The sequence below is a fragment of the Rana temporaria genome, chromosome 3 (assembly GCF_905171775.1).
Source record: "Rana temporaria chromosome 3, aRanTem1.1, whole genome shotgun sequence".
NCBI classification, from domain to species: domain Eukaryota; kingdom Metazoa; phylum Chordata; class Amphibia; order Anura; family Ranidae; genus Rana; species Rana temporaria.
Window position 1 is genome coordinate 480,143,985 of NC_053491.1, and position 21,851 is coordinate 480,165,835.

The window sequence follows — 21,851 nt, forward strand, 5'->3', positions numbered from 1 at the left end:
AGGTTTGCCATCACTGGGATAACCTACCTATCAGCTAGATGTTACTGGCGTGGTTGGTCTATGCCAGGGGTGACCAACCAGTGGCTCGCGCAGCCCTCTGATGTGGCCCGCGGAGCCCTCTGATGTGGCCCGCGACCTCCTGCTCTGGAATGGTGGGTTGGCAAGCTCAGATCGCAGGTTGCCGACCCGCCATACCACAGCATCAGTGTTGTGAATGAAGCTGGTGGTAGAGGAAGAAAGCGGCTGTGGAGCAGAGCCCCTTAAGCCGATGCTTTCTCTACAGTGCCGGCGTTTGCCACAGGTGGAGTCTATAGCAAGTTAAGCTAGCCCGCAGGTGCACTTGGCTGCACCCGCGGTGTGGGTAAACCGCAGCACTTCAGTGCGAAAGCAGTCTTAGGCCCTGTACACACGATCGGACCAAACCGATGAAAACGGACTGAAGTTCAGTTTCATCGGTCCAAACCGACCGTGTGTGGGCCCCATCGGTCAGTTATCCTTCGGTCCAAAAATGTAGAACTTGCTTTTAAATTCAATCGATGGACGCCTAACCGATAGCTCAAAACCAATGGTTAGTACGCAAAAGCATCGGTTCCAAACCCGCGCATGCTCAGAATCAAGTCGACGCATGCTTGGAAGCATTGAACTTCATTTTTCTCTGCATGTCGTTGTGTTTTACGTCACCGCGTTGGACTCGATCGGTTTTTGAACTGATGGTGTGTAGGCACATAAGACCATCAGTCTGCTTCATCGGTTAACTGATGAAAACGGTCCTTCGGACCGTTATCATCGGATGGACCGACCGTGTGTACGCGGCCTTAGGCCCTTTTCATATGATCAGCCCGACTAAATGGGACCCTCAATTCACCTCTATAGAGCGACAGATGTATGTTTACGCCCACCTACCTCCAATCTCGAAAAACAGAAGGAAATTTGTCCCCTTTCATCTGGGCGGATCGGAGGGCCTATATAGTAGCCGTGACCTGTCATCCGCCCGCCTCTTATAAGACTATTATATGATAAAAAATTTTTTTTTTTAATGATCTCTATAGTATGTCCCCCTATGTTACATAGTTAGTCAGGTTGAAAAAAGACACAAGTCCATCCAGTTCAACCACAAAAAAAATAAACAAACAAAATAAAAAACACAGTACAATCCCATACACCCAACTCCATACCCACAGTTGATCCAGAGGAAGGCAAAAAACCCCAGCAGAGCATGATCCAATTTGCTACAGCAGGGGAAAAAATTCCCTCCTGATCCCCGAGAGGCAATCGGATTTACCCTGGATCAACTTTACCTACAAATCTTAGTACTCAGTTATTTTATGTACATTTAGGAAAGAATCCAGGCCTTTCCTAAAGCAATCTACTGAGCTGGCCAGAACCACCTCTGGAGGGAGTCTGTTCCACATTTTCACAGCTCTTACTGTGAAAAAACCTTTCCGTATTTGGAGGTGAAATCTCTTTTCCTCTAGACGTAAAGAGTAAGTTGTTACCAAACAGTCACTACTTTTATGTCGAATTACAAACCGGCAATGGATGTGCCTCATCCCCTACTCTTGTGGCACATCTGTTGGGTGTTCTCCTGAGTTCCCGAAGCTGAGTAGATTGAGGGTTATGAGGACATGCCCTGCCTTTTTTATATTGTTTGTTATTACAGTGCTGAAAACACAGACGAACCCTACTACGTATTTATATTGTATTGCACATACTTTCAGGATAACAATGGCATACCCTTAAGTCCTTCTGTTCTTGGCTTCGTTCCTCCAACATAGCAAACTGTAGACATATATCATTATAAGATAACGAGTCTCTCCATAGCGTGTCTCTCCATGTTTCACATACTTGTCACCGAACAGTCACTACTTTTATGTCTAAGTAGAAGCCAGTGTTGGTGTGCCTCATATCTCACTCTTGTGCCTGATAGGGGGGGGACCACCAGTCCTCCTGTAGAGGGCCCAGCCACACAGGGAGGGCCCAAACAGCAGGGGGAATTGGTGTGGTCAGGCGGAGGGGCAATTACAGAAGGATTCCCTGTGTGCCAGGTAGGCTGTATGGGGCCCCGTGATTTCTAACAGCAGCCCTGCTTGTGCCACCTCCGTTGGGTGGACTCTCGAAGTCCTGAAACTGAGCAGATTGAGGGTTTGGAAGACGTTCTTCTCATTGTTTGTTATGACAGTGTTGGAAACACGGGCAAGCCCTCATACGTAATTCTATTTATTATATTGCACATACTTTCAGGATAACATTGGCCTTCGTCTGTTCCTGCCTTTTTTCCTCCAACACAGCAAACTGTAGACATACGTCTGATATTGGAGAGATGCGTAATAGTAGATAATAGGATTGAGACAACACCTGATGTTGCTCATGCTGGCCGAAAGGATGTAGGTGAAGTTCAGAGAGCCATCGCCGTATTTGAACATCCTCAAGCAGTAAGTGAAAAAGATGACGTTGGTTGGGCCAAAGGAAAGGGCGAATACAAAAAGTACAACGGCCGTCAGGTAGACGGCTCGGGATCTCCAATGGGCGCGGTCAACGTTGGCCAGACAGAGACTGCAGATGATTCCGATGTAACACCACGTTATAATGAGCAAAGGTAGGACAAAGAAAACTAAGCGGTAAGTAATGAAATAGTAAAAATTAAAGCCTTCAAAAACGTTGGAGTCCTGCACGTCAAAACAAGTTGTGATATTTAGCGCAGGAAGGGGGAAGGTAAGCGTGTGTGTAAGAAGAGGCACGGTGCCAGCCAATGAGATGACCCAGATGACGCCACATGCCAGCCAGGCTCGGGTTTCTGTGCGCAAAGAAAGAGACCGTACTGGATAGACTACCGACAAGAAGCGGTCCACGCTGATACTTGTCATAAACAGGATGGAGCAGTACTTGTTGCAGTAAAATGATGCCGTGACAAAGCGACACATCCCTTCCCCCATGAGCCAATTGTTTCCCATGAATCGATAGACAATACGGAAAGGCAGGATGCAAACGAAGAGGACATCTGCTATGGCGAGGTTCAGCATGTAGACCACTGCTGGCTTCTTGACCTTCATCTTGACCAGGAACATGACGATCGCCATGAGATCGAGGGGAAGAGCCACGAGGAATACAACAGTATGGATCAATGGCACGAACCTGGTCAGCCACCAACTTCTAAGAGAAATGTCATCATTTTTTGGAAAAAATTTGTTTTCCGCATAAGATGAGTTCTGAAAATTCATGGTCCATGTAGGATGCACACCTGAAAAATGAAAAACAAAATATCAGTATAAATGTGCAGACCCCCCATCATTATAGAATTCCCCCACAGTGCAGAACCCCCATCAGTATAGAATCCCCCCTCAGTGCAGAACCCCCACATCAGTATAGAATCCCCCCTCAGTGCAGACCCCCCATCAGTATGGAATCCACTCCTCAGTGCAGACCCCCCATCAGTATAGAATCCCCCCTCAGTGCAGACCCCCCATCAGTATAGAATCCCCCCTCAGTGCAGAACCCCCACATCAGTATAGAATCCCCCCTCAGTGCAGACCCCCCATCAGTATGGAATCCACTCCTCAGTGCAGACCCCCCATCAGTATAGAATCCCCCCTCAGTGCAAACCCCCCATCAGTATAGTATCCCCCCATCAGGGCAGACCCCCCATCAGTATATAATCCCCCTCAGCACAGACCTCCCCATCAGTATAGAATCCCCCCTTAGTACAGCCCCTCCCATCAGTATAGAATCCCCCCTCAGTTTCACACCCAGGTCCAGTATATTTCACATGTACACCTTCCAGCCTCAGGTCCAGTTTAATTAACATGTACATGTTTCACCCCCAGGTCCAATATACCTCACATGTACATTTTCCACCCCCAGGTCCAGTATACCTTACATGTACACGTTCCGACCCCAGGATCAATATACCTCACATGTGAATTTTCCACCCAGGTCCAGTATACCTCACATGTACACGTTCCACCCCCAGGTTTAATATACCTCACACATTCCACCCCCAGGTCCAGTATACCTCACATGTACACATTCCACCCCCAGGTCCAGTATACCTTACATGTACACGTTCCGACCCCAGGATCAAAATACCTCACATGTGAATTTTCCACCCAGGTCCAGTATACCTCACATGTACACGTTCCACCCCCAGGTTTAATATACCTCACACATTCCACCCCCAGGTCCAATATACCTCACATGTACATTTTCCACCCCCAGGTCCAGTATACCTTACATGTACACGTTCCGACCCCAGGATCAATATACCTCACATGTGAATTTTCCACCCAGGTCCAGTATACCTCACATGTACACGTTCCAACCCCAGGTTTAATATACCTCACACATTCCACCCCCAGGTCCAGTATACCTTACATGTACACATTCCACCCCCAGGTCCAGTATACCTTACATGTACACGTTCCGACCCCAGGATCAAAATACCTCACATGTGAATTTTCCACCCAGGTCCAGTATACCTCACATGTACACGTTCCACCCCCAGGTTTAATATACCTCACACATTCCACCCCCAGGTCCAGTATACCTCACATGTACACATTCCACCCCCAGGTCCAGTATACCTCACATGTACACGTCTTACCTCCAGGTCCAATATACCTCACATGTACACCTTGCACCGCCAGGTCCAATATACCTCACATGTACACGTTCCACTCCCAGGTCCAGTATACCTCACATGTGCACCTTCCATCCCCAGATCCAGTATACCTCACATCTACACCTTCCAACCTCAGGTCCAGTTTACTTAACATGTACAAGTTTCACCCCCAGGTCCAGTATACCTTACATGTACACGTTCCGACCCCAGGATCAATATACCTCACATGTGAATTTTCCACCCAGGTCCAGTATACCTCACATGTACACGTTCCACCCCCAGGTTTAATATACCTCACACATTCCACCCCCAGGTCCAGTATACCTCACATGTACACATTCCACCCCCAGGTCCAGTATACCTTACATGTACACGTTCCGACCCCAGGATCAAAATACCTCACATGTGAATTTTCCACCCAGGTCCAGTATACCTCACATGTACACGTTCCACCCCCAGGTTTAATATACCTCACACATTCCACCCCCAGGTCCAGTATACCTCACATGTACACATTCCACCCCCAGGTCCAGTATACCTCACATGTACATTTTCCACCCCCAGGTCCAGTATACCTTACATGTACACGTTCCGACCCCAGGATCAATATACCTCACATGTGAATTTTCCACCCAGGTCCAGTATACCTCACATGTACACGTTCCAACCCCAGGTTTAATATACCTCACACATTCCACCCCCAGGTCCAGTATACCTCACATGTACACATTCCACCCCCAGGTCCAGTATACCTTACATGTACACGTTCCGACCCCAGGATCAAAATACCTCACATGTGAATTTTCCACCCAGGTCCAGTATACCTCACATGTACACGTTCCACCCCCAGGTTTAATATACCTCACACATTCCACCCCCAGGTCCAGTATACCTCACATGTACACATTCCACCCCCAGGTCCAGTATACCTCACATGTACACGTCTTACCTCCAGGTCCAATATACCTCACATGTACACCTTGCACCGCCAGGTCCAATATACCTCACATGTACACGTTCCACTCCCAGGTCCAGTATACCTCACATGTGCACCTTCCATCCCCAGATCCAGTATACCTCACATCTACACCTTCCAACCTCAGGTCCAGTTTACTTAACATGTACAAGTTTCACCCCCAGGTCCAGTATACCTCACATGTACACATTCCACACCTGGGTCCAGTATACTTCACATGTACATGTTCCACCCCCAGGTCCAGTATGCTTCACTTGGACACGTTCCACCCCTAGGTCCAGTATACCTCACATGTACACCTTCCACCCCCAGGTCCAATATACCTCACATATGCATGTTCCATCCCCAGGTCCAGTATACCTCACATGTACACGTTCCACCTCCAGGTCCAGGTCCAGTATACCTCACATGTACACCTTCCACCCCCAGGTCCAGTAAACCTCACATGTACACCTTCCACCCTCAGGTCCAAAATACCTCAGATGTACATGTTCCACCCCCAGGTCCAGTATATTTCACATGTACACCTTCCACCCTCGGGTCCAGTTTACTTAACATGTACACGTTTCAGGTCCAATATACCTCACATGTACATTTTCCACCCCCAGGTCCAGTATACCTCACATGTACATGTTCCGACCCCAGGTTCAATATACCTCACATGTGAATTTTATACCCAGGTCCAGTATACCTCACATGTACACGTTCCACCCCCAGGTCCAGTATACCTCATATGTACATGTTTCACCCCGAGGTCCAGTATACACATGTACTGTACATGTTTCACCACGAGGTCCAGTATACCTCACATGTATTTCTTCCACCCCCAGGTCCAGTATACCTCACATGTATTTCTTCCACCCTAGGGCCAGGTCCAAAAATCACTAAGCCTCTAGGTAAAAACAAAAAGACTAAAATACAAGTGGCTAAAAACTCCTAATTTCATACAGTCCAGCATGATTTAACCTAGAAAACAAAGGGAACACGTTTTCTGAAAGGGAGAACTATACAATGGCAGCCTTTGATTCTCTCACAAAAGATTCCCTCTTAATATTCAGGTGATAGGAGGACATTCTGTTCCTCCAACGGAAATTAGTTCGTGTTTTGCGTGCCGCTAAAACCAGACAAGTGAAGATGTGAGAAGGAGCCCGGGGCTAAACTTCCTGGATGGGAAGAGGTTACACGTGAATCATTTCATTGTACAATCAATTAAGAAATATTGAGGAGGAAAGAAAGAAAGAAATGAAGGAAGGAAGGAAGGTAGGAAAGAAAGAACATTGCCCAAAATATCCTATGGTGGCTTGCCATCTTTCCCCAGTTAAGCAACGCACACCCCCAGCCACCCGCATGATGTAAAAGAAAACATGATTTATCAAACCATGGGGCCCCCGGGGCAATAGGAGATTATGGGCCCCCTGGGCAATAGATTATGGGGCCACACAGTATACACACATACAGTATACACAGTATACACACACACACACACACAGTATACACACACACACAGTATACATACGCACAGATAGCTGGATTCACGTAGGGCGGCGTATGTTTCAGCCGGCGTAGCGTATTTACGCTACGCCGCCGTATGTTTCAGCCGGCGTAGCGTAAATGGGCCGGCGTAAGCGCGCCTAATTCAAATTATGAAGAGGTGGGCGTGTTTTATGTAAATAAACCATGACCTGACGTGATTGACGTTTTTAACGAACGGCGCATGCGCCGTCCGTGGACACATCCCAGTGTGCATTGCTCCAAAGTACGCCGCAAAGACTTATTGGTTTCGACGTGAACGTAACTTACGTCCAGCCCCATTCACGGACGACTTACGCAAACGACGTAAAATTTTCAAAATTCGACGCGGGAACGACGTCCATACTTAACATTGACTAGGCCAGCTTTTTGTTGGACTAACTTTACGCCTGAAAACGCACATAAACCGCGTATCTTTACTGCGACGGGCAAGCGTATGTGAATAGTGAAAAGGATATCTTGCTGATTTATGCATTCTAGGCGTAAATCAGCATTCACGCCCCTAGCGGCCGTCGGAACTAGACAGCTAAGATACGACAGCGCAGGCAGTCGTATCTTAGCTACATTTAAGTGTATCTCAATTTGAGAATACACTTAAATGTACGACGGCGCAGATTCAGAGTTACGACGGCGTATCTACTGATACGCCGGCGTAAACCTCTCTGAATCTGGCTACGAATACACATACACACACTGAGAAGGTACTGGAGAGGCGGGGCAGCTATAATCTTGGGATTTTTAGACCAAAAGGATTGTTGGTAAGGGACATTTCAGGGACAGATGTAAAAAAAACTGATTTTTGCATACTGTCCCTGGTTTTACTGAGGCTAACAACCCTGATGGGGCCCCCTAGTGGCATGGGGCTGTCGGGCAGTGCCCGAGTGCCTCAATGGTCAGTCCGCCCCTGGCCCTAGACATCTACTTACAACACATGGTGGTTCACAGCCCTGACCATCTGCTTACAATGCAGGATGGTTCTATCGGGTTGAGGTCAGAACTCTGTGCAGGCCAGTCAAGTTCCTCCACCACAAATGCACTCATTCATGTCTTGATGCAGTTTCATGGTAAATGTAACTACACACCAAATCGTAGTACAGCCTGAGTGATCAGCCCTGACCATCTGCTTTCAGCACATGATGGTTCACAGCCCCGACCATCTGCTTACAGCACATGATGGTTCACAGCCCCGACCATCTGCTTACAGCACATGATGGTTCACAGCCCCGACCATCTGCTTACAGCACATGATGGTTCACAGCCCCGACCATCTGCTTACAGCACATGATGGTTCACAGCCCCGACCATCTGCTTACAGCACATGATGGTTCACAGCCCTGACCATCTGCTTACAGCACATGATGGTTCACAGCCCTGACCATCTGCTTTCAGCACATGATGGTTCACAGCCCTGACCATCTGCTTACAGCACATGATGGTTCACAGCCCCGACCATCTGCTTACAGCACATGATGGTTCACAGCCCTGACCATCTGCTTTCAGCACATGATGGTTCACAGCCCTGACCATCTGCTTACAAGATCAGTAGTAGACAGTCAATATAAACATTACCGGGGTTATGAATAGGGATATTGCAACTACTTGGGTGCACCCAAAAAAATTACTAAGCCCTGTGTGATAGCCCTGGGTTATACCTCTGCACTGAGCAACTAGCAAAGGTCTCTATGTGGACACTGTTATTGGGCAGTCTTTAGTCCTGGATCTTCAGCCGGCTAACATTGGGGCCCAGTTAAACCATTGGTGTACATAAGAACAGCAGCAGTAAGGCCTACAGACAGTAATGGACTATTGGACAGATGTTTGATCCAGGTTTTTTTTCAGTCCTGCTTTCCGCAGCAAAACACTGCACATTTCAAAGAACAACCCTGGAAGATACTGTTATCCTTGCCTCCCTGGTCTCAACCCCTTCTGGGAGATGTAGTCCATTGGGTAACGAGGACCCTCAATAATTCTCCCTGTCTGGACTTCAATTCCCATCATCCATCACAGCCAGCTTAACAGTCTATTGGGTGCTGCTAGCACTCCCACTCCCCCTGCTGATGGTAGTCAGTAGCGCATTGAAGTCCAGCTTGTCTGTCTTTATGGACCTTGCTTTGTGCACTGGTCCAAATCATTTAGTGGAGGGGGGATTATGGTGTGGGGTTGTTTTTCTGGGGTTGGGCTTGGCCCCTTAGTTCCAGTGAAGGGAACTCTAAAGGCGTCAGCATAGCAAGACATATTGGATGATTTTATGCTCCCAACTTTGTCCCAACAAATGCCTTTTTGCATTTTTTTGCTATTAAAAAAAATCCCATTCAATTTCAATCCGTAGCCGCTGTAATTTTCTAAAACTATCACAAAATTTAATGCAATATGGCAATCTAGAGACCCCCCAGAAATGTAATTTTCATGTTTTTGTGACTGACTCAATGTGGTAGATTTACTAAAGACAAATAGACTGTGCACTTTACTCATGCATTTTCTCCAGCGCTTAGTAAAGTTTTTCTTGCACATGATTGGATGATGGAAGTCAGCAGAGCTTCCCCTCATTTACTAAGCTCTGACGCAACAATGCACAGTGCACAGTCTATTTTACCTTTAGTAAATCCACACCATTGATTTTCTCAGTTGTCTGCACTAAGATGCAAGTAAAATTTTAGGCATCCTCAGTAATTAGAATTTTATTTTTGGCAAGAGAACCTTTAAGGCCCCGTACACACGACCAAACATGTATGCTGAAAATGGTCCGCGGGCCAGTTTCAGCAGACATGTTCGGTCGTGTGTAGGCGCGAGCGGGCTGAATTCCAGCAAACATTTGCCCGCCGGGCCTTTTCCCAGCGGGCAAATATTCCTGGACGTGTTTTAAAACCGTCCGCTGGAATCCTGCCCGCTCGGACATGTACGGTCGTCAGTACAGACCTACCGTACATGTCCGGGCGCCTGCCGTCCCTCGCATGCGTCGAATGACTTCGACCCATGAGTGGAAGCCTTTAAATGGCAGGCCCGCCCACGTCGCCGCGTCATCGCCGCGTCATCGTCGCAGCGACGACACGGACACGCCCCGCATAGTGTTTACGCGCGGACTTCTGTACGATGGTTAGTACAACCATCGTACAGAAGCCCTCTGGCAGGCATAGACGGTGAAAACGGTCCGACGGACCGGTTTCACCGTACATGTTTGCTCGTGAGTACCCGGCATAAGGGTCAAACATTTCAAAAGGAATGCAGACACTGAAACTTTCCTTATAAAAACACTGGGAAATGCACTAGGTGTTTATAATGAACCAGACCCTCCCATTCAAGAATCAGCCTCGAAAGGACCTAATGGAACTAACAGCTTTTTCTTCAGAATATAAAAAGTACCGTATTTATCTTCATATAGCGCAATCCGGCGTATAGTGCGCACCCCCAACCTGGAAGGGAAATTTCCTGAAAAAAATAAAATACTTACAGTTTGAATGCCCCTCTTCGGTGTCTTGCCCGGGGTCCATCGGCGGCCTTGTCCGGTGTCCGTCTGCGGCCTCGGTGGTGTCCTCCCCGCTTCTCCCGCGCTGTTTTTGAGCCAATCCCCGCTTCCCGCGCTGTGTTTGAACGCCGCCGCCGACATATACCGAGCTCAGTACACTCGGGCACGCTCGGCTCCTCTGGCATAAATGCTAGGAGGCGGCACAGGGCCTGGCCGAGTGTACCCGAGTTTACTGCGCTCGGTATATGTCGGCGGCGTTCAAACACAGCGCGGGAAGCTGGTATCGGCGTATATCGCGCACCCACAATCTTCCCCTGATTTTATGGGGAAAAAAGTGCGCGGTATACGCCGATAAATACGGTACTTAAGAGCTGAATTAATCCATATGCATCATCTGGAAAGTAAACACCTAATATTAGCATAATACACTTCTCAAAAAAATTAAGGGTAACAATCTGGTACAAAGTTTGTTAGAATCCCTGCAATGTACGTAAATCACCCAGATGGGTTAAAGGGGTTGTAAAGGTTCATGTTTTTTCACCTTAATGCATTCTATGCATTAACCACTTGCCGACCGCGCACCGTCGAAATACGTCCACAAGGTGGCTCTCCTGGGCGAGATCACGTAATATGACGTCCGACGCGTGAACGGAAATTGGGCGCGCGCGCGCCCCCCCGCCGTTCCCGATGATCAGATTCGATGCAGAACTGATCAACCACCAGGTCCAGGCCAATAAAATCTGGCCTGGACCTGGTGATCGCTCTAACCAATGGTTGTCTTCCCCTGGCAATGTTTTGTAAACATTGGCAGGGGAAGTACTGCTCTCTCCCTCGTGTCGGTCTTTCCGTTCCAGACCGAGAGGGAGAGAGCATCTAACCGTGAGTTGCACAACACTACACTGACACCAGGTCACGTAGGCACACAATTCACCCCCCGATCACCCCCCAAATTAACCCATTCACTGCCTGTCACTGTGTCACCCAGTACAGCAATCAGATTTTTTTTTGATCGCTGTACTTGTGTCATTAGTGACAAAAATAAGTGTTAGGGTAATCAGTCTTAGGCCCTAAAAAGTCTAGGGACCCCCCCTAACCCCCCCCCAATAAAGGTTTAACCCCTTCATTACCCCCTGTCACCAGTGATCACAGTATAAGTGTCACGGGTGACGCAGTTTAGCTAGTTAATTTTTTATAGCATCAAGGCACCCGCCATATTTTTTGCTATAAAGTTTTAACCCCCTGATCGCCCGGCGGGTGATCAAAGTTTGGTTTTAGCGCCAGATAGGGTCTGCGTCGCCCCAGGCAGCGGCCAATAGCGCTAACACCCACGCACGCACCATACGCCTCCCTTTAGTGGTATAGTATCTGATCGGATCGATACTTGATCTGATCAGATCTATACTAGCGTCCCCTGCAGTTTAGGGTTCCCAAAAACGCATGGTTAGCGGGATCAGCCCAGATACCTGCTAGCACCTGCGTTTAGCCCCTTCGCCCAGTCCAGCCCACCAAAGTGCAGTATCGATCGATCGATCACTGACACAAAACACAAAAACACATAACTGCAGCGTTCGCAGAGTCAGGCCTGATCTCTGCGATCGCTAACAGTTTTTTTGGTAGCGCTTGACTCGGTCACTAACAGGTCAGGTGCTTTTTTGCCTGTGAATCTCACCACTGTACCCCTAAATTTAGAGCCCAAAATGGCAAATCGATGGTACAGTGATGAAGAGGCCTACTTGTTTATGAGCCTGACAGATAGTGATGAGGAGGTCACGCATCTGTCAAATTCTTGCTCAGAATACGATCCTGTAGACGACAGTGGCTCCCTGACAGATAGCTCTGACGACGGAGTGGTCCCTGCTAGGGTCAGGCGTACCAGACCCCGATCTTCTGCTGTCGCTGAGGTGCAAGAACCGCAGGGCTCTCGTATGGAGGAGAGAAGTACTAGCGCCGCTATTCCTTCTGGTGAACTGGCAAGCACCAGCGGCCTAGTACATCCTGGTCATATATCCAGCACTGCAGTAACACTTGGTGACGTGGCGAGTCCCATAAGTGCAGTTCAAGCTGGAGAGGTGGCAAGCACGAGTAGTGTCCCGCTGCCACCAAGAAGAAGACGACAAAGACAGGCCCGTCCCCATAGTGCCCTTCCTGCTGCATTCGCCAATCCTGATTGGGTACCCACCACTTCTGCAGCACCCGTACTTCCCCCATTCACTGGCCAACCCGGAATTCAGGTGAATACAGTTGATTTTACGTCACTGGATTTTTATTCGCTGTTTTTCACCGAAGATCTCTATAGATCTATTGTGGACCAAAGCAATTTGTACGCTGGTCAATTCTTCGCCGCTAATCCCCAGCTGTCCCTTGCCAGAGATTGGAAGCCAATTACGGTTTCCGAATTTAAGATCTTTCTGGGCCTTTCCCTCATCATGGGCATTACTAAAAAGAGTGAGCTGCGGATGTATTGGTCCACGCACCCAGTTCACCATATGCCCATTTTCTCTGCCTCCATGGCCAGGACACGATACGAGCAGATCTTGCGGTTCATGCATTTTAGTGACAATGAACTCTGTCGTCCTCGGGGAGACCCTGAATTCGATCGGCTCTACAAAATTCGGCCCCTCGTAAACCACTTCAATGAACGGTTTGCAGCCTTGTATAATCCCCATCAAGTTGTCTGCGTTGATGAGTCCCTGGTTAAGTTTTCTGGCCGCTTGTCATTCAAACAATTCCTTCCCAGCAAGCGTGCCAGATACGGGGTCAAGTTGTATAAGCTCTGTGACAGGGCAACAGGCTATACATCTAGCTTTATGGTTTACGAGGGAAAAGACAGTCACGTAGAGCCGGAGAATTGCCCTGATTACATAGGGAGCGCTGGTAAGATAGTGTGGGAATTGGTGTCACCCTTATTCGGAAAGGGGTACCACTTGTACGTGGACAATTATTACACAAGCGTGCCACTTTTTAGTCACCTTTTTGATTATGGAATTGGCGCATGTGGCACCGTGCGACCTAATCGCCGGGGCATCCCCCAACGGCTTGTAGAATCCCGTCTTAGTCGGGGGGAGAGAGCCTGCTTACAGTGTAATAATTTGTTAGCAGTGAAGTGGAGGGATTCACGGAATGTTTTCGTTCTGTCCACGCTTCACGCAGACACGGCAGTCCAAATTCCTACGGCGGCTGGTGTTGTGGAGAAACCCCTCTGTATCCACGAGTACAACCTTAACATGGGAGGGGTGGACCTCAATGACCAGTTGTTGGCGCCGTACCTAATTGCCCGGAGGTCCAAACGCTGGTACAAAAAAGTGTCAGTGTATTTGTTTCAATTGGCTTTGCTGAACGCTCATGTGCTATACAGAGCTTCAGGACGGACTGGATCCTTCCTAAAATTCCAGGAAGAGATCGTCGAAGCCCTTCTGTTTCCAGATGGTGCTGTGCCCCACCTTCCCAACGCAAATGCAGTGAGCCGGCTGTATGAGAGGCATTTTCCTTTTGTCCTCCCTGGTACCCCTACCCAAAAAACCCGCCAAAAAAGATGTCGTGTCTGCAGCAAACTCGGATTTAGGCGTGACACCCGCTTTTATTGTCCCGACTGTCCTGACCAACCTGGTCTCTGCATTGGTGTATGTTTCAAACGCTACCACACACTAATTGAGTTTTAGCGTAGGGTACAGCACCACACAGTCCTAGGCACACCAACACAGGGTCTCGGAATATGTGATGGCCATCACATTTTGAGAGACCATAATCTGCAAGGTTCAGTTTACAGTTTTCTTACAGTTTTTATAAAAGTGAAAAAAAGTGGAAAAAAAATTAAAAAAACTCACACAAAAACACAAAAAAAATATAAAATAAAAAATCCAAAAATAGTTGTGGTTGTATTTTTCTCCTCTCTTTATTGTTCTCTTATGTTCACTCTCTACTGTCCACTCACTATTGTTCTATATCTATTCTCTCTATTTTTACAATGTTTTATTGTATTTGCTTTGCAGGTATGGTATGTTATACTGTAATGTTTGTTTTATTGTTAACCATCATTTGTTTAGCAGGTACGCCATTCAGTTGCATCGCGGATTTATTTAGCGTGACAGCAACAGCGTTTGCTCCCACGATTTATAAAGCTGTGACTCCAACGCTGTAGGAGGTGATTTCACCACCACGGTTAAAAAAAAAGCATATATGCCGAAGCATGGGGGCAGCAGGGGCGGAGGAGCGATTTTGCTCCTAATGCCGCGTACATACGGTCGAAATTCCGACGGAGGCTTGCCCATGGAAAAGTTCGACTGTGTGTATGCGGCATAACTTTTTATGCGGGAGGATGCCCCCATGCTTCGGCATGTATATTTTTTAGGCACAGGTTGCGTTAAAATTTTTTTTATTTTTTACTGTATTTATTTTTTTGGTATTTGCTTTGCAGGTATGGTATGGTAAGATCTTAATGTTAAAATGTAATGTTACTTTGTTATAATGTTTAACCATCATTTGCTTAGCAGGTACGCCATTCAGTTGCAGCACGGATTTATTTAGCGTGACAGCAACAGCGTTTGCTCCCACGATACATAAAGCCGCGACTCCAACACTGTGGGAGGTGATTTCACCACCACAGTTAAAAAAAGATCATATATGCCGAAGCATGGGGGCATTAGGGGCGGAGGAGCGATTTTGCTCCTAATGCCGCGTACATACGGTCGAAATTCCGTCGGAAGCTTGCCCGTGGAAAAGTCCGACCGTGTGTATGCGCCATAACTTTTTATGCGGCGTACATACGTGTGTGAGCGGCATAACTTTTTTGCGGGAGGATGCCCCCATGCTTCGGCATATATAAATGGTGCGTGTATGCCCATCATTAGAAGTGGGTGGATGAAGGGAGGTATTCTAATGGTGGGCATACCCACCGATCAATCTTTTTTTCGTTCAGCCAACAGGCTGCATGAAAAAAAAAAAAGATTACAATACATGTCCAACAAGAACCATCAACGTATGGTATGTTGCTGGACTTTGAATGGTTATACCAGAATGATGCCTGCGGGTTTAGGTATCATCTTGGTATCATTCTTTTCAGCCAGCGGTTGGCTTTCATGTAAAAGCAGTCCTAGCGGCTAATTAGCCTCTAAACTGCTTTTACAAGCAGTGGGAGGGTATGTCCCCTCCCCGGATATAAACTGCGCCATTGGGAAAGTGGGAAAACATTTTATCACACCGATCTTGGTGTGGTCAGATGCTTTAAGGGCAGAGGAAAGATCTAGGGTCTAATAGACCCCAATTTTTTCAAAAAAGAGTACCTGTCACTAACTATTGCTATCATAGGGGATATTTACATGCCCTAAGATGGCAATAAAAATTATAAAAATAATAAAAAAAAGTAAGGAACAGTTTAAAATAAAATTAAAAAAGCAAATTAAATAATAATAAAAAAAAAAAAAAAAAAAAAAAGCACCCCTGTCCCCCCCTGCTCTTGCGCAAAGGCGAACGCAAGTGTTGGTTTGGCGTCATATGTAAACAGCAATTGTACCATGCATGTGAGGTATCACCGCGAAGGTCAGATCGAGGGCAGTAATTTTAGCAGTAGACCTCCTCTGTAAATCTAATGTGGTAACCCGTAGAGGCTTTTAAAAATGTATGTAGTTTGTCGCCACTGCGCATTTGTGCGCAATTTTAAAGCATGTCGTGTTTGGTATCTATGTACTCGGCCTAAGATCATCTTTTTTATTTCATCAAACATTTGGGCAATATAGTGTGTTTTAGTGCATTAAAATAAAAAAATATGTATTTTTGCCCAAAAAAATGCATTTGAAAAATCGCTGCGCAAATACTGCGACGTAAAAAAAAATGCAACACCCACCATTTTAATCTGTAGGGCCTTTGCTTTAAAATAATATATAATGTTTGGGGGTTCAACTTAACTTTCTTGCAAAAAAATAATATGTTTTTATGTAAACAAACAGTGTCAGAAAGGGCTTTTTCTTCAAGTGGTTAGAAGAGTGGGTAATGTGTGACATAAGCTTCTAAATGTTGTTCATAAAATGCCAGGACAGTTCAAAACCCCCCCCAAATGACCCCATTTTGGAAAGTAGACACCCCAAGCTATTTGCTGAGAGGCATCTCGAGTCCATGGAATATTTTATATTTTGACACAAGTTGTAGGAAAGAGAATTATTATTATTTTATTTTATTTTTTTTGCACAAAGTTGTCACTAAATGATATATTGCTCAAACATGCCATGGGCATATGTGGAATTACACCCCAAAATACATTCTGCTGCTTCTCCTGAGTACGGGGATACCACATGTGTGAGACTTTTTGGGAGCCTAGCCGCGTACGGGACCCCAAAAACCAATCACCACCTTCAGGCTTTCTAAGGGTGTAAATTTTTGATTTCACTCCTCACTACCTATCACAGTTTCGGAGGCCATGGAATGCCCAGATGGCACAAAACCCCCCCAAATGACCCCATTTTGGAAAGTAGACACCCCAAGCTATTTGCTGAGAGGTATGTTGAGTATTTTGCAGATCTTGCTTTTTGTCACAAAGATTTGAAAATTGAAAAAAGAAAAAAAAAATATATATATATATCTTTCTTCATTTTCAAAAATAAATGAGCGCTGTAAAATACTCACCATGCCTCTCAGCAAATAGCTTGGGGTGTCTACTTTCCAAAATGGGGTCATTTGGGGGGGTTGTGTGCCATCTGGGAATTCCATGGCCTCCGAAACTGTGATAGGCAGCGAGGAGTGAAATCAAAAATTTGCGCCCTTAGAAATCCTGAAGGCGGTGCTTGGTTTTCGGGGCCCCGTACGCGGCTAGGCTCCCGAAAAGTCCCACACATGTGGTATCCCCGTACTCAGGAGAAGCAGCAGGATGTATTTTGGGGTGCAATTCCACATATAACCATGGCATGTGTGAGCAATATATCATTTAGTGACAACTTTGTGCAAAAAAAAAAAAAAAAAAAAAAGTTTGTCATATTCCAGCAACTGGTGGCAAGATATAAAATATTCCATGAACTCAAAATGCCTCTCAGAAAATAGCTTGGGGTGTCTACTTTCCAAAATGGGGTCATTTGGGGGGGTTGTGTGCCATCTTGGCCTTTTATGGCCTTCAATACTGTGATAGGTAGTGATCGGTAGTGAGGAGTGAAATCAAAAATGTATGCCCTTAGAAATCCTGAAGGCCGTGCTTGGTTTTCGGGGTCCCGTACGCGGCTAGGCTCCCAAAAAGTCCCACACATGTGGTATCCCCGTACTCAGGAGAAGCTGCAGAATGTATTTTGGGGTGTAATTCCACATATGCCCATGGCATGTGTGAGCAATATATCATTTAGTGACAACTTTGTGAAAAAAAAAAAAAATTGTCATATTCCCGCAACTTGTGGCAAAATATTAAATATTCCATGGACTCAACATGCCTCTCAGCAAATAGCCTGGGGTGTCTACTTTCCAAAATGGGGTCATTTGGGGGGGGTTTGTGCTATTTGGGCATTTTATGGCCTTCAAAACTGTGATAGGTAGTGAGGAGTGAAATAAAAAATTTGCGCCCTTAGAAATCCTGAAGGCGATGCTTGGTTTTCGGGGTCCCGTACGCGGCTAGACTCGCAAAAAGTCCCACACATGTGGTATCCCCGTACTCAGGAGAAGCAGCAGAATGTATTTTGGGGTGCAATTCCACATATAACCATGGCATGTATGAGCAATATATCATTTAGTTACAACTTTTTGTAATTTCTTTTTTCTTTTTTTTTTTTGTCATTATTCAATCACTTGGTACAAAAAAAAAAAATATTCAGTGGGCTCAATATGCCCCTCAGCAGATTCCTTGGGGTGTCTACTTTCCAAAATGGGGTCATTTGGGGGGATTTTGTGCTATTTGGGCATTTTATGGCCTTCAAAACTGTCTTAGGTAGTGAGAAGTGAAATCAAAAATTTGCGCCCTTAGAAATCCTGAAGGCGGTGCTTGATTTTCGGGGCCCCGTACGTGGTTGGGCTCCCAAAAAGTCTCACACATGTGGTATCCCCGTACTCAGGAGAAGCAGCAGAATGTATTTTGGGGTGCAATTCCACATATAACTATGGCATGTGTGAGCAATATATCATTTAGTGACAACTTTTTGTAATTTCTTTTTTTTTTTTTTTTTTTGTCATTATTCAATCACTTGTTACAAAAAAAAAAAATATTCAATGGACTCAACATGCCTTTCAGCAGGTTCCTTGGGGTGTCTACTTTCCAAAATGGGGTCATTTGGGGGGGTTTTGTACTTCCCTGCTATTTTAGCACCTCAAGAATTGAGATAGGCAGTCATAAAATAAAAGCTATGTAAATTCCAGAAAATGTACCCTAGTTTGTAGATGCTATAACTTTTGCGCAAACCAATAAATATACGCTTATTGGCATTTTTTTTACTAAAGACATGTGGCTGAATACATTTTGGCCAAAATGTATGACTAAAATTGAGTTTGTTCGATTTTTCTTATAACAAAAAGTAGAAAATATCATTTTTTCTCAAAATTTTCGCTCTTTTTCCGTTTATATCGCAAACATTAAAAATCGCAGAGGCAATCAAATACCATCAAAAGAAAGCTCTATTTGTGGGAAAAAAAAGGACGCAAATTTTGTTTGGGTACAACATTGTATGGCCGCGCAATTGCCAGTTAAAGCAGCGCAGTGGAAAATTGTAAAAACACCTCTGGTCTTAAGGCTGACAAATGGTCCGGTGGGAAAGTGGTTAAGGTGAAAAAACATCTGCCGATTTGCTCCCCGGCCCCCCATGATACTTACCTGAGCCCTCGAAAGTCCCGCGCCATAACCGTGCTGGCTTCTTGGCCCGGGTTTCTCGGCTCTTTTCGGCTCATTCATTGGATGATTTATCAAATCAATGACGCGGCGCGCTAGTGGGGCGGGGCCGAGTGAAATGGTTGGCGGCTGTGGCCTCCGACTGTATCACGGAAGCGCGCCCGCAAGCTAACCCCCTTGGGAGAGCACTCCCAGAACATGGGTTGGCTTTTGCGGGGAGGAGCCGAGACAGCTGCCGTGGGACCCCAGAAGACGAGGTTCGGGGCCACTCTGTGCAAAACGAGCTGCACAGTGGAGGAAAGTATGACATGTTTGCTTTAAACTCCATTAGCCAGATTCAGAGAGACTTAGGCTGGCGTATCAGTAGATACGCCAGCCTAAGTCTGAATTTGCGCCCGCGCAAATTTAAGCGTATTCTGGTAACCAGATATGCTTAAGTTAGGCTCAGATACAAGCGGTATAAGTGTCTTACACCCTCGTATCCTAAAGTGTAATTTTTAGGCTGACCGCTAGGTGGCGCTTCCATTGCGGTCGGCGTAGAATATGTAAATCAGTAGAAACGCCTATTCATGAACATACGCCCGGCCGACGCAGTACAGATAAGCCGTTTACGTAACGCATTAGCGGCCTAAAGTTATTCCATTAAATTGATGGAATAGTAATGTTAAGTATGGCCGCCGTTCCCGCGTCGAAATTCGAAAATTTTACGTCGTTTGCGTAAGTCGTCCGTGAATAGGGATTTACGTCGTTTACGTCCACGTCGAAATCAATAGGCCCGTGCGGCGGACTTAGCCGCAATGCACACTGGGAAATGTAGGCGCACGGCGCATGCGCAGTTCCAAAAAAAACGTCAATCACGTCGGGTCAAGCCTAATTAAAATAAAACACGCCCCCTCAGCCTATTTTGAATTAGGCGCCCTTACGCCCGCCCGCTTTAGGCTACGCCGCCGTAACTTAGCAGGCAAGTACATTGTGAATCATGTACTTGCCTCGCTAACTTACGGCGGCGTAGCCTAAATGCCATAAGCTACGCCGCCGCAAGTATGCGCTCGCCATCCTGAATCTAGCTACATAAAAGTGAAGTTGAGCTTTAAGGATTCTAACAAAAAGAATTCTCTCAGATTCAAACCCTTCTGGAGTTTTGCTCCGCAATGCTGAAAAGTCTACACATGGAAGTTACTTCTTCTTCAGGTCATGAAATAGCGAGGAACCATCCCGTCCGGCTTTACCTGTTCTAGAATGTTAAAGATGTTCTGCTGCTTATCCAAGCATCCCTCCTCAGCTCTAATCAAAGTCAAGGACCTCCCCTATAATTTATAGCCATACGGGTAAGTCACCTTCATCCAATCATTATGATGTCATGAAATACAGATGTTGCCTGTTGAAGAACAGGATGGGAGGTGCGAATGTTTATGTACACCACCCTGTCCTGATTACATAATCCAATTCCAAGATATCCCGGAGATAATAATTGTTTGAGTTACATGGATGAAGGTGATAATTGTTTTCACATTTCCAGGGTAGAGAAGATAGAACACTCTTATATGTGGGTGACAGATGGTGTCCCTGTATAGGGATGGTTGCCCCACTTTGACGTAGATGGACCTTTACTCTATCATGATTCTTGCAAACCGGTTGCCCCTTCTGTCCAAAAGTTTGTCCTTCTAAGTTCTAACCTTTCCATGGTCCTGGGCAGGGGCGTCATTAGAGGTGGACTGAGGAGGCTGGAACCCCCGAATGGGTAGCCGAAAAGCCCCGAGTCTCGGGCATGCCGAAGTTAATTAGTAGCCCCGAGCGCCGTCGGGCAGGGACCATTCTTTTGCCGAGTGTGCCCGAAGACACAGCAGGTCCCGCCTTCTGGAACCTGCAGCGCCTATGATGGACGTCCCGCTGGTCCAATCCGGGACCGCGGGACGTGTGACGTCCATCATAGGCGCTGCAAGCTCAGAAGGCGGGAATTACAATGCCGCCCGGCGCGCCATGATGCGGCTCTGTATGACAGGGTCACGGTCACCTCAAGCACATTGGGCGCGCCAGCGCCGCACCCCACATTCCAGCTCCCTGCTCCATTCAGCGACTCTCCTTTCCTCCTCGGCTCCTGAGCCTCCTCGAGTCCTCTGGCTGCATCTCTACCATGGCTGAAGTAGGTCACTCAGTGTCAGTGTATGTTGGTCAGTGATTGTGACTGTAGGTCAGGGTGCTTCCGTCAAGATATACTGTATATAGCTTCTTCCAAGCTGGACTTAGGAACCAGACATTATAGCTGAGCATCCACGACTAGCCGATAATAGCTTAGATGCAAACTGGAACACACTTCATTGAAAACTCACACAAAATGTATATACCATAACCACACAGGACCAGGCAGGGCCAGCTCCCAGCATGGGTGCATCCGTCAAGATATAAAGATTCCTCCAATCTGGACCTAGGAACCAGATATTATAGTTGAACATCCAAAACTAGTCAATAGCTTTGATGTAAA

General features: G+C 46.5%; 1 protein-coding gene across 1 annotated transcript; it reads right to left on the bottom strand.

Moving 5' to 3' along the window:
* Positions 1 to 1,452: 1,452 nt before the first annotated feature.
* LOC120931024 (proteinase-activated receptor 1-like) lies at positions 1,453 to 3,271 on the bottom strand. The gene has a single exon (XM_040342149.1). It carries the CDS (start codon positions 3,216 to 3,218, stop codon positions 2,238 to 2,240), a length of 981 nt encoding a protein of 326 aa, XP_040198083.1. The 5' UTR covers positions 3,219 to 3,271; the 3' UTR covers positions 1,453 to 2,237.
* Between the last annotated feature and the right edge of the window lie 18,580 nt (positions 3,272 to 21,851).

Bases quoted from the DNA above. Each gene is read 5' to 3' on its own strand.
- LOC120931024 (XM_040342149.1), bottom strand. From the start codon at position 3,218: ATGAATTTTCAGAACTCATCTTATGCGGAAAACAAATTTTTTCCAAAA.